At 34.8% G+C, this 14364-nt stretch overlaps 1 protein-coding gene across 1 annotated transcript in view; it reads right to left on the bottom strand.

The window, feature by feature from the left end:
• LOC148949074 (uncharacterized) overlaps nt 1–14364 on the bottom strand; it is a 121554-nt gene that overhangs the window by 58882 nt on the left and 48308 nt on the right. The window contains exons 6-7 of the mRNA XM_089092814.1: nt 10607–10858; nt 5225–5395 (exon numbers count right to left, since the gene is read on the bottom strand). Of these exons, the coding sequence (XP_088948940.1) occupies nt 5225–5395; nt 10607–10858 (423 nt within the window). The remainder of the gene's footprint in view (nt 1–5224; nt 5396–10606; nt 10859–14364) is intronic.

Below are 14364 nucleotides of genomic sequence, written 5' to 3'. Positions count from 1 at the left end.
AAGCTATTTGCATGCAAAACAAATACTATCCTATGATGCTTGGAAAGCAACTAACAATGATCGTAAAAGTTCTTTGGAGAAATACTTACATAAGGTACCCGTTGTATAATATCACGTAATTGTTTTCAGACTAGCTATTGGCTGGAAGTTGCAAACGCTCACCAATTGAATGAAGTAAAATGATCAAATTTCGATTGTTTCTTATTTTCCTTATTCTAGTCCTAGTATGGGGTTTTCTTTCAATATTAGTCGAATAAATTTTCTTTTGTGGATTTAAATTTAACTTTGTTTTAAAATTTAAATGTCAATAAAAAAAAGTGAGCAATAAAAATTCTATTGTATAATTTTTGACAATAAAACTTGCAATAGTAAAAGGACAATGCTCGAGGTCGTATTTACGGGGAGGTTGGGGGGTTTGAATCCCCCCCCCCTCGAAATGTTTGTCCGACTTGTAAAAAATGTAACAAAAATGAATATAAACAAATCTTTGACGCGTTTTTTGAAGTTTGTTTTACCCCCCCCCCCCCCCCAAAAAAAAAATCCTGGACACGGTCCTGCCCATGCTAAACAAAAATACACGAGCGAATTGGCAACAATTGTCCTCCATATATTAATAAAAGCATATGCCCTAGGACTTGAATTGTACATATTTTATTTTGTTGAATTGAAGGAGTTGAATTGTACATATTTTATTTTGTGTTGTATACATGTTTATCTAAAAATAAATACTTTATAAACTTTTGTTTTCTCTTATGACAGCCGTTTGGCACCAAGCCACTAAAACTGAAGGCACGATGTGGCACTAGTCAACATTTTCTTTTATCTCGAGTTCATTATCAGGGTTGTATGTGCTAAAATTCTTTTTGAAAATATACAGTAAACAGGTCTTAGACAGGCGACAGCTTACTGTTTGAGATACGGTCAGTCACTCAGGTGCCCAAAACAATCTGTAGACAATTTCCCTGGAAAACATTAAGACATCCTCTGTTTTTCAGAGCATCCACGCTTTAGAACAATACATATCCAGTGTCATCACTGTAGCTTCCAATGTTCTGATCTTGGTTTGCAGACCTATCCTTCCAAACTTTTTTCAACTATGGAAAAACACCCTGGGCCTTGGCTATGCTACTTTTAACATCTTCACTGTAACCACCATTTTTGCTAATAATAACACCAAGGTAAGTGAAGCTGATCACTTGATTGATCTTCTCAGTGCCCCCAATCACCTGCTCACCTTCACTAATTCCTAGTCTTAACTACCAAGCATTCTCAGCATTAATTTTTAAACATATTCTTGTACTCTGAACTCGCCAAACCTTTAAGATTCATTCATTTTGCAAACATTTTCATCTAGAATACTTAAATCATCAGCATAATCTATGTTAAGGAGAGTTTCACTTCCCCATTTGATACCATGCTCTCCCATGTTTTGCCTTTGCTGTGCTCCTAAGGGGAAAGGCTATCAAAACGATCCATATGAATGAATTAATTTATTGTAAACCCGTCAAGTTTAGAAACACAGACGGAACGAAAATAAAAGAAAATAAGAAAATCAAAAACGAAAAGACGCTTCAACAGAAACAATAATGAAAAAGAAAGAAAAACAAAACAAGACACTTACACTTAACCTAACAAGGAGAAAAAAAAATCACACTACTGATGAAAACTACTTGGGTTAGTATGGGCCACAACTGATGAGTTTGACGATTATTATTAAATTTAACAATTTGTTCTTCTGCCACTTTCAGTGGTTCCGTGATATTGTAAATCCTGATTATTTTTGTATTCCTGGTCCAAGGCGGGAGTCTGAGTAAATATTTTGCAAACCGGAAAAAAGTGCTGCGGGTTTATTTTTATCTGTTTATAATAAAATAAAATGATATTCTCATATATAGCACTAGTCTATTTAATGTATTTATCTGATATACCCTACAGTGATAGGGCCTTTGCTAAAGCTCTTCTATCCGCTGAACCAAATGCTTGTTCATAATCTATAAAACTGAGGATTAAAGGCGTTCTCAATTATTAATCTAAGAATAAAAATTTGGTCGACGCATCCTCTACCATTCCTAAACCACACTGTTCTTCTCTTAAAACTTTATCTCAAAGTCCAAAATTCCTCATCATACTAAATAATTTGGTTCCTACAGAAACCAGGCTAATGCCTCTATGATTACCAAACTCACTCTTATCACCTTTCTTATTTAGAAGTTAATTAGAGCTTTCCTAAAACCACTAGGTAATCCCCCCCCAGAAAAAAACTCATTTACCACACTACCAGCACCTACAGTGTTACGATTTCTTAATTCTTTTAGTACTGTCAATAATTCATGCTCACAAAATAAATCTTCCTCCATGTCCAAAGTGTCACAAACTTTTTTATTCTTTCGTACATATTTTTCTGTAACTCTACCGCGGTTTAGAACGTTCTCAAAATGTTCTGCCTATCTTTCTTTAGCTTTTTCCTTGTCACTAAATGTGGCTCCGTTCCTATCTTTAACTGGAACAAGTCACGATTGATTATTCCCAATCAATTTATTAGAATGCTATACATTATTTTACTATTTTACCGTCTAGCGGCATCTTCATGATCTTTGGCAATTTTATCCCTAACCTCCACTTCACACCTCCTTAATTCATATTTTAATGGTTTCTCCATTTTCTTTACATTCCCCTCATTTTTATATGATCTATCACTCAAATAATTCTTGTGCAATCCCCTCCTCCTCTCCGTTAAACATAAAGCATTTTCACTAATATTCCTAGCTGCGTTTCTAGCTTTCTTCCCTAAAATAACAGTTTATCTAAAATTCTTATCCTGGAAGGGGCGTCCCGAGGGGGGGGGGGGGGGGAGCCCCCCCCCCAACTTTTTTTGGCATTGGGTTAAATTTTCGCCGAAGGCAAAAATTGCGGCGGAAATTTTGCAAAATCCGCCAAAATTTTGCAAAATTCTTGATTTCTGCAGAAAATTCGGCATAAGTCAGGTAGCGATTCAATAAAATTTATGAAGATCGCCCCCCAATAAAATGAGCCTCAGGACGCCCCTACATTCTGGAATATACCAACGTCATAACTTCCTGGAAAGTAGCTACCCTTCCATAATTTCAGCTTTAAGTCAACCCTAGACACTACTGGATGATGATCTTTACTTTTAACATTAAAAACAGGACTCCTACATACCCCCGTATCTTGTTCAATTTACAATAACATTGTCACTAAAGCTAGTTGTCTTGCCATCATGTGAATACCATGGTAGCTTATATGCCATTTTATAACCAAATAATGTATTGGTTAAAGCTAGATTGCTATACTTACAAAATTGCAGCAGTCTTAAATCATTACTGTTTTCTTTCGCTACACCAAATTTACCTAAGCTAGGATACCATCTATCCCTATTTCTACCAACCTGGGAATTAAAACTCCCAATGCAAATACTATATGTCTACCTGGGATCCTGTCTATTTGTTCCTGTAGCTGTATATAAAATTCATCAGAGTCACTACTATCTCCGCCAGTCGGTTCTACAGGGGCATATACTACTATAACTGATACCCTGCCCTTTTTAGTCCTAAAATGAGTGACTGACATTCTATCATTAATACCTTCCCAACCTCAGCAAGACATGGCAGCTTCCTTATTCATCTTGAGCCCTACGTCCTGCCTATGCATCCCAACGTTCCTGCCAGAGTAAGTAAATTGTATATCAACTAATTTCATGTCTTTTACCCCTGGGATATGAGTTTCTGAAACTCATAAGTCTAATAATAACCGAAACTCTAAAAGGAAATTTGAATAACAATTAGTACATAAGAAAATTGGCTTTTTATACTAATTCCAAAGAAATAAAACTAATTGAGTTTAACATTACCCATAAGAATCTAAAAGCCTGGGAAAATTTGCCAAATTTTCAAAACAGGACGAAAACATCCTAAAAAAATCAAGTAACCTTAATGAAATCCGCACCATCAGATTCAGCATATCAGAGGATCCAAGTATAGATGTTTCACGCTCCTATATACAAAAATGTGAATTTTTTTCCCCACGAGATTACGGATGCGTTTTTTTTTTTTTTTTTTTTTCAGGGATGATCGTCTTGAACCATGGTCTTAGAAAATCAACAGAAGACTCGTTCAAACAGAAATTAGAAGTTCTACTGTCTTCTTTAATTGACAAAAAATACTGAAGGGCAACTAGCCCTCTCCCAGCACCCCCCTTTCCCCCAATGAAAGCCAAAAAAATTCTGAGATAGCTACTCGAGTCAGCATACTTGAAAGGTTCAATAACTATGCCAGTGTGTATGACATGTCCCTCAGGAAAAAAGGAAAAGGATATGAGTGATGCAATTTTCTCATTTTCCCATTAATAAAGTTATTGGGAAAATTGTGGATTTTTCCTTTTGGATGGGGGGGGGGGAGACTTTTCATGAGGGGGTGGATTTCCGAAAAAATGTTCCCCACAGAATAAGGGAAAATTTTGGCAAGATTAAAAATAAACGATCAGGAATTAATTTTTTTTTCCCAATAAAAGTAATGAGAATTTTCCGGGGGGCATTGTCCAGAGGGAATCTTCTAGTTTTGGGAGGAAATTTTCAATGGGGGAACTTTCCACAAGGGGAATTTTCCAAGAAGGAGGGATTTTCAAGGAGGAATTTTCCACGAAGGGAGAAGGGGAGATTTTCCGGTATGACTGAGATGATCAGAAATTAAATATGAAAACAAGTTTTTTCAACTGAAAGTAAGGGCCAACATTAAAACTCAAACCGAACAAAATTTGTTTTGTATATGAGGGTGGCTGCTACTTCCCCAACCCTCGCTCGTTACGCTAAAGTTTTTTAGCGCTTTAAAAAAGCTTCTTATTTTAATTAAATAATCCTTGTATTTCAGTAGCCGTTTTTTAAGAGTTGGGAAAAAAGTTGAAATTTGGCATAAAGAGCGGAGATTGAGCAAGGAACAGCTACCTCCCCTCACATATAGAGCAAGTTCTGTTCTTTTTAAGTTTTAATACTGATCCTTATTTTCATTTAAACAACTTGTCTTCATATTTTTCAACAAAAATCCCTAAGAAGTTAATGGCCACACGAATCTTGCAATAGAGTATAATGTAGTTACACTTTATTTATTATTGGTCACACCTGAGCTAGTTAACTTGTTCTTCTATGATTAAAGATTTTCTATTACAATATTAACAATGATAACAAATATCCTAGACATGAAATGACACTTACCAAAGCCAGATCACTTTTAGACCTCATGTTTTGCACGACATCTAGCTCATGAGCAATATATTCATTTTCTTCTGTTTTAAGTGCAATTTGATAATATTCAATCAAGCCTCTTTTCGCAGCAAGAGCACATGTAGCTTCAGCCAGTTGCCAACATGGCTCCCCATCGACGGCCTAAAAATTAAAATATTTACCAGGCTAGTTAGTAATGGCTCTTCATTGACAGCCTCAAAATTAAACCCGAGTATCTGATCATGCTTTTGAATTCAATTCACGACCCGTGAATAAGATTTTGTTTTAACTGTAAAATCCACAATCTTACTTCTATCGAGGGTTGTGGATTTTGAATTGTCAATTTGCAGGAAATATCAAAAGCATATAAAATGTACACATTTTGTGTTACTCTAGATAGAAATTTTATTCTAAGAAAGTAGACAGCTAGTTTCTTACTTTTTATTCTTTCCTATTGTATATTTGATGTTATTTTTCTTGAAATAACTGATTCCTGATTTTTTTTTTTTTGGCTGTGTGTGCCTGAAGGGAGGGGCAGGTAGGTACAATTATAAATATGGGTAATGTTCAAAATAAATTTCCAAATAAAATGGGCAGCAAATACCCACATTTTCAATAATTCAAATATTGTGCCAAAATTCGATTCCTTTAAACTATCTGATTGAGGTTTTTTTTTATCACAATTTGGATTGTAAAATTTATATTTCGTTTCATAATCTCGCAATACAAAGGGGAAATCTAGATTGGCAATCGAAAGCACCTTATGGTAAAATACATCAGGTGAAAACAACGAATCGACGTTGCTGTATGAATTCAGGCTAGCACAACAGATTGTAGATGAAATTTTCTGAAATTTGCCTTGATTTTTTTTTTAGAAAAAAGAAAAGTTTTTGAATCCCCATCGAAAAACAAATGTCAGCACTACATTCTTACCACTGCACCAGCAAGAAACTTCTAATTGTTCAAGGCAAATTTTGCCGATAAGAACAACAAAACACGAGACCATTCATCTCAACAGACTGAGTAGAGCAGTAGAGTAGAAGAGTAGAATATTTTTATTTATAACACATACACAAAACAGCGCACATGCCTGGTGGCATACTTTACCGCTGAAAATATTGCCAACGAAAATACACAGCCATTTTCTAACTAAATTTTACAACAACGAAAAAGAAAACCCTAACGAACAAAATGCTTAGCATATCATAAGATTTTTCTTCACCAGTCTTAGAAAATGTCGCTTGTTGCTGCATTCTCGAACTAATGCTGGAATTGAGTTCCAGATTTTTGAGCCAGTCTGGCGGATGCTGAATCCCGTTCTCGATGTCGGGCGAATTTCGCACGAAAAGTCTGAACGATGCGTAGTAGGATAATTATGAAATTGAGAATTAGTTGGAAAAATGCCGGAGAAATTTACAGGTAAATTACTATATTGATAATCGTGACAAATACTAGAGATAGAAATTAAATGAAGTTGGTCCAAAGAGAAAATTCCTGAAGTCCCATATAGGTGTCTAACTGAAGATCTGCAATCAACATTAAAAAGAATCCTCATTGCTTTATTCTGAAGTATTTGGAGAGATTTGAAAACAGAGAAAAAGGTAGTTGCCCAAACCGAAATGCAATAGAGAAAATATGGGTGGACGAAAGAATAATAAATAGATTTTAGAATAGCTTTAGGAAAGAAATGACGAGGACGAGTTAGCATGCCAATATTTCGGGAAGTTTTTAACGACAGTTTTTTTACATATTTATGAAACGACAAATTTTCATCTGAAACAATCCCAAGATATTTGAACTGATCTACCCGTTTTAATTCAAGACCATTAAAGAAAAGAGAGAAGGTATCTGACACTACTGATCCATTTCACAAAAATAACATATATTGGCATTTTTTTTTCATTAAGAGCTAGTAAATTCCTTGAATACCAATCAGATACAGTTAGTAACGTACTGTTGAGGTTCTGGAAAAGAACTGATAGGTCCCGGTGAGAAGCAAAAATTACTACATCATCAGCAAACATTATAATTTTACAAAGAGGCAAAACTTCAGGCAAATCATTTATAAAAAGAAGAAGTAGAATAGGCCCAAGGACAGAGCCCTGAGGCACTCCGTAATCAATCGGAAAAGTTTCGGAACGGAGATCACGAGACTTATCAACGCAATATAGTCGTCTCCCAGAAAGGTAAGATAAAAAAATTTAACAGCTTGTGTTGAAAACCCATAAGACTTGAGTTTAAAAAGAAGCAACGAATGATTTACGGTGTCAAACGCCTTGGCGACATCAAGAAAAATCGCCAACACGTGTTGACCATCATCTAGTGAATCATTAATATTTAGTAAAAGCTCGTGAATTGCCAGTTCAGTTGACTTTCCTTTTATAAAACCATATTGAGACGTGTGTAAAATCTTACTATCAAATAAATATTTTTGTAATTGACTATTTACAAGTTTTTCCAAAATTTTGCTGAAAACCGAAAGTAGAGAATAGCCTCTATAATCTGAAGGGGCAGTTGAACTCCCAGCTTTAGGTAATGCTATAACATTTGCTTTTTTTAAAAGCTCAGGAACAACCCCATGCGTAAGTGATAGATTAAAAATATGTGCCAACAAAGGTGAAATGCTTGATGCTATTTGCTTTACGGTTTGAGCCGAAAATCCAAATTCGTCCTTAGAAAAACTCCGTTTAAGCTTCAGAATAACTTTTTCGATCCCATGAGGCTTAATGTCAGAAAAAGAAAACGAATTTTCTGCATGTTGCTCATTAACTGGAACAGAAGGGGAATTCAGTTGCATATTCACAGTCGATACAAGTCTAGAACCAATATTACTGAAATAATCTCCAAAAGCATTTAAAATTTCATTGGGGTCTGTAACATTTTCTCCATTTAAAACAAGGCAATTAACACTAGTACTTTTTCGACTATGAGGACGTATCTTTTCATTTATCAATTGCCATGTTTTTCTCATAAAACATGTTTTTCTCATGTTTTATCACTGATGGATCTTTCCAGGAGTGAATAGGGTATCGAAAATGAAATAGTCGTTAACTATCAAATTTTCAAACATCCCTGGGACTTCTTCAGACCATATAGGGTTGGATATATTGTTCCTCTTCCTTTTGCAAACAATACCGTAACAAAATAATTCTTTTGAATATACTTGCACTATAAGAAATAAGTGAAAAAGTTTGTTTGACCAGTTTCCGGCTAATATATTCATTTTATCAATGTTTCAGAAATTGGAGCAAAATCAAACAATATTTGAGCTCTGCTTTTACATGTCACTGCAACTGATAAGCATGAAGAAGCTTTCAAGAAAGTACTTTTTCATTTGGTTAGGTAAGTAATAGGTCAGGGATTTTTTCTATAAATATTGAAAGGCAAATACGGGACATACTTTTCGTTTTTAAGCTTAAAAAGAGAGTACTTTATGAAGGCTTGCGGGTTTTATACTAGCGTTTGACATTAGAAAATTCCCTCGGTTGGAACTCATTTGATAAACAATCGCATTTGGGACAAACTTCCCTTGATATTTTAAAGAAAGTAGCGGAAATAATTGTTAACATTTTTGAGATAACTGAACACCCTCCGTATCTAACAAGAATTTCAGATGTGTGCGCTTATTTTATTACATACGTTAGACATTTATCAAAAATTACCCAGTCTCGAATAGAATTTTTTTTTGTCCTGATCCTCATTTCGAACTCCTATTACGATAATCAACAAAAAAAAGGAGACTATACTGCTTGTTTGATATAAGATATTTTTCCTTAACATATCTAACTGTTTAAATTGATTAGGTGGAATACATATATACATTCTAAGACCACACTGGTTATAAATGACAAATGAAACTCAAACAAGAAAACAAGAAAATAGGGAGCCCGTCCCCCTTGATTCAGTTACCCCGGCAACTGAGAAAAAAACTTTCATCTCTTTACCCTACATCCCAAAACTTAGCGATAAACTCAGAAAAAAAAACATAATCTCTGTTTCTTTCAAAACTGAACAAAAAGTTGAACATTTTTTCAACTCAGGAAAAGATAGAACTGACCCTGTACTAGGTAGTGGTGTCTACAGAATCCCCTGTTCATGTGGGAAATTTTACATTGGTAGGAAACATCAACAACTAGGTGAACGTTTGCATGAACAAAAAATTTCGATAGATAAGTCCCTGAGATTGGAAAATAAAAATGATAACTTTGATTCGGCATTCGCCCTGCATATGTTTGAAAATTCGACACATTTGATTCTTTTTGACGAGGCAACCTTAATATCTAATGTAAATGGCCTACCACTATCTTTTAAAGAGTTAATTGAGATAAAAAAAATACATAAACTGGAATTTAGCAATAAATAGAGACACCGGAGATATTTCATTAAGCCCAATTTATAACAATTTAATTTTGAAGAAATCAATCAATATTTTCGCCCTGTCTAACTCGAGAGAACCTTTTTGCACAACAAATGAAGACCGAATTTGTAGGCCAGCTAAAGCTATAGAAAAACAAAGGATTATTGCTCAATCATTTTTGTAAATTTCTTTTTCATTGATTCCAACCTGGTTCTTATTTAGTTTTTGTTCTGTCGTTGTCAAGCTAACTTCGAAAGGTTCGGTATTCGTTGTTTTCTTTTTTCTTTTCTTTCTTTTTTGTTTAGCACTGAGGACGACTTGGCGGAGGTCCTTGTCGAAATATTTGCTTGTTTCTTCGTCTTCATGGTTCGCCACTGGCTGACAAAATCTTCGTTTTTTCATCCTTTTTTTATTTTATTTTTCATTCTGTTATTGTCTTTCCTCTCTGAGTTTCATCAGGAATACATATACATCTTAAAATTTTTAAAAAACACGCAATTTTTATGAAACAGCCTCCACGTTCGGTAATGCTATTTTTGGTGGCAGCGGCTACCTAATCTAAAAGAAAGAAATGTGGATAAAAAAATTAGCAAAAAACAAAAATATATGGCACAGTTTAAAAATCTGTAATTTTCGCCTGAAGGCGGAGTTGTCGTAAGGAGTCAACATGTTCTTGATGTTTGAGTTTTTAATGACGAAAAGCGTTAACAAGCTTAACTAATTAGCTCTGCTTGATTATTTTCACGGCTCAAAGTGGCAAAACTGAAAAAATGTGATACTGCCCTAAGAACTTCGTAGTCCTGAAACAACCCAAAGAAAAATCTTAGGAAATCTCGGTTTTCAGGCATGAATAGACGTAATATAAGCTCAGGGGACAAAAAAAATATTTCGATTTTTGGTATAATTGGTATTTTAAAGGGAGTTTATTTCTCAAAAAAAAAGAAAAGAAAAGAACAGAAAAAAAAATAAAAAGAAAGATTTGAATCAAGTTGAAAGTTGAACCATGATTGACTTACCATCCTATTCTGGATAGTTCTTACTAATTCTTCTTTCATTCTTGAATTTCTCAACTTATACTCTGGGATTATCTTCGATTTCAGTTCATGAACATGTGACTGCATTCCAGTGAGCTTTGTGGTTAACTCCAAGACATCCTTTTCTAATTCAGCTGTTCCTGTTTTTGCTTTAATTTCGGTTACTTTGTTTTTAACTTGCTGTTTAAGCTGCTCCGTCTCGCAGAGCTGATTTTTCGATTGTTTCAGCAATTCCTAGAAGAAGTGAACTTAATGAAAGTTATAAAAATAGTTTTGACAAATAGATAAGTATAAAGTAATTACTAAAGCATATTGAAAACTGACAAAAGTGTGTCTCTAATAGGTCATAAGAAACAAAATTTGTACATGAGCAAACTTGTTAAAAATAAAAAGGGGGGGGGGAACGAAATGCCCATTTACGAATATTTTAGGCAAGTATTTATGATTTTTATACAGTATTTTTCAGAATTTCGTAGGTTTTCTTCATATGTGCCCCTCTGCTTAGCAGTTCTGACATGTAACAAAACAAACAAGAATTGTAAAGCGAAAACATTACGCATTAAAATATTAAGTAACATACAGTGAGAATAACATACAGTCCTTCCCAAGTCGTTCTGTTCTTGAGTAAATTAGTGGTATTTTAGTTAAACTAGTTCAATTCGAGCAGCCAGCATAGTGGTAAAGGCCTATAGTAACTTTGGTCAAAACTCATCATAAAAAGGAATATTCAGAAAACAAACCCCTGATCAAATGAGAGTACGTCTGTGGCAGCCATTCTGATTTCTACACTACTGCCAGCAGTTCTTTGTACCGAACTTTTGGCAAAATTTGTGGAAGAGCCAGTGTGATTTTGGGGCTAATCTAGAAGCAAATGCCTATAATAAGCATAATTGAACCAGAATTCTCACCAAAACTCACCATGAGAAACAGGAAACAGCGCACATCAAAAGAGAGCATGTGTGAGGCAGCCATTCTCATTTCTATGATTTTGGCAGCAATTTGTGGAAGTTCCCTTAAATATTGATTGTTTTTTTTTATTTATTCAATTACTTTTTATTGTGTTGATATGTTAAATTTTTATCCGTGTTAATTACGAGTTAACACGAGTTCTGTTATCTGTTGGGGTGTATAGTGGGGTGTCTTGTTGCTGTGTTGTATTGAGTTGAGTCAATAAATTCATTCATTCATGTTAATACAGGCAAGTACTAGCAAATTGGTGCCTAAGATCAAATTGGGATTTCGCCCATTCTGTACTCTTGTTTTGAAAGTCACATTTTCTTTCCCCATCCCAGTCTCATCTTAGTAGTATTTTGTTATATTTAGTTTTCTGAAAAAGAAAGATTTTTGACGACAGAAACAGTCAATCCCTCATTTATGTACTATTATATTATTTTATATACTATTATATACTATTATAATATTGTTTATTATTTATGTACATAAATAATATACAATACGATCACGGCTCAGTGATTTTTCGCTACTACATTCTCGGTACATACAAACAGCTCCCCCCATTTAATCTGCCATCAGCGGTCCAGTGTAAATTGCCGTGGAACACGTATTTCCGCAAAAACTTTCTCAAAATGCCTTTGATACTAACTCGAGACTTTGAAGCCTACTTGTAATTTCTATAAACATCTAATAATAACATTACACTATTAATTACCGGTTTTCATATATGTATTGGAATAAATTAATTTAAAATTAGATTCTTTAAAATTTAGTATTACAAAGGTGAAGCCAAGTTTCGCGTTCAAGAGAAATCTGTTTTGTCTACTCGTGAAAAAAACTTATGTCGCTTATGTTTATACTTGTTTGAATGTCCTCCAGAGACCTTACATCTCGGTCCGGCTTTGTATAATGGTTGAGATAGGGAATGATCCTACTGTATTTTATTTATATACAGTGGTTTGGACGTAGAAAATCTAAAGTAAACAAAAATGAAAATAGTACATGGTTGAACACAACTTATTTCTTTTTCTTTTTGACTATATTTTGGCGACACTAATTATAATCGTCAGCCCAAATTAGCAAAGTAAACTTCAAGTTTCCGATGGCTGAAAGCGATGATCAGGAGGTTACACACACCAGGTTGTCTGACATTTTTATACTAAATTTCGTATCGGATATAATGCGAACACTACACTACATTCATTACCTTTGACTTCATGAAATGATTTAAAAGCTTACCTTTTTATGTTTCTAAGTTCCACTCTTCTAACAAATGATTAATTATCCGAACCTTACTTTGCGCTTGAACATTTCGGTATATGACATTTCAAATTTAAGAAGATATTTCATGGTCTTTCTACGTTCAGTTCAGACTAGAAATAATAGGTTTGCTTCTTTTCTGCTATTTTGAAATTATCTTCTTTTCTTTTACTCTTCCTTTGAAGTAATGTGAATAATGGATTGTTGATTACATAACATTTACATCTGCTTCCATTTTCATCAGATGACTGAAAATTCTTCTCGTTCTTGCAGGGTGTAAATTGTAAGATATTACTAATAGAAAACAGACAAAATTTCTATAACTTTCTGTGTCCTCCAAGGGTGCATCCTCTCCCCACTCTTTCAACCTATTCCAGCAAAATGTCATCTCCCTGCTCCGAGAGCATATACTCCGAGAATGGGGTGGAAATAGGAGGGACTTAAATTAACAAACTGGCGTATACTGACGATGTCGATCAAATAGAATAAGCGTTCAAGATTTTTAAAGAAAGGCAGACAGCAACTCGGTATGTAAGTAATGACAACAAAACTTTGGTTACATCATTCCACAACAATTCTGAACCGCCTCTACAATAATCTATGGCGAGCAAGAGGAAAGAGTTCATCAAATTCTTTACCCCAGCAGTCTCTTAACGGATAACAATTGCCACACTACATACATTAAATCCACCTATTCTTTTCTGGCCACAGTTTCAGAAGACTTTCAAATTTACAGAAATCCAGCAGCCTTTCAAAGTTCACCTTTTCAACACCTTGATCATACCAATTGTTCTCTTGAGGGTGTGAATTATGAACAGTAAATATCAAAAACGAGCACAGCCTTCTTGCATTCAAAATGAGGTGTTGACGTCGAATAGGTATGATTGGATGCACTGGTCATGTCACAAACAGAAAAGTCAGAAAGACTGAAGTCACCAGACACGATTCTAAAAAAGTCATATAACAACAACTGCGCTAGTCAGGCACGTTAAGAGAATGAACCCTGTTTGCCTACCCACAATATTTCTCAGAAGAACAGTTGAAGGAGACGAAGAAAAACAGCTCCTATGAGGTGGATTTATAACTTTAACGGACAGCATTTCATCCTACTAACCAGAGATGCCCCTCAAAGGGCAGCACATAAGGCCCTGGTATATGAAACTTCCAAAGGAGCGGCACATCGCAGTGGTTGGGGCCCCAGTTTGTTTGTCGTCACCTTGTTTGGACCTTCTGAGGCTGATTCTGATTTTTAAGCTTTTCCTGTTGTTGATAGCTGCTTTAGCTGCCTCGCTGTCTGAAAAATAACGACCAAACAGTCTGCACAACATAATCTCATAAGACCTATGTTTATCCATGGCTGTTATTTCAGCTTGATATGCTCGAGCTCAATTTTATTGCATAAAATCAATTTTATGCTCGAGTCTTTTTCGTAGATTAAGACCTCTTCATCGATAAGCTTTTAATGGTCCCATTCTTCTTCTAGAACACCGGAAACACATGAAATTCTAATAATTCCTCATGTACAT

The sequence above is a fragment of the Artemia sp. Qi Xiang Cuo genome, chromosome 8 (assembly GCF_049724085.1).
Source record: "Artemia sp. Qi Xiang Cuo chromosome 8, ASM4972408v1, whole genome shotgun sequence".
Lineage (NCBI taxonomy): Eukaryota > Metazoa > Arthropoda > Branchiopoda > Anostraca > Artemiidae > Artemia > Artemia sp. Qi Xiang Cuo.
Note: the sequence above shows the minus strand (reverse complement) of the source record. Positions and strands in the feature narration are given on the sequence as shown.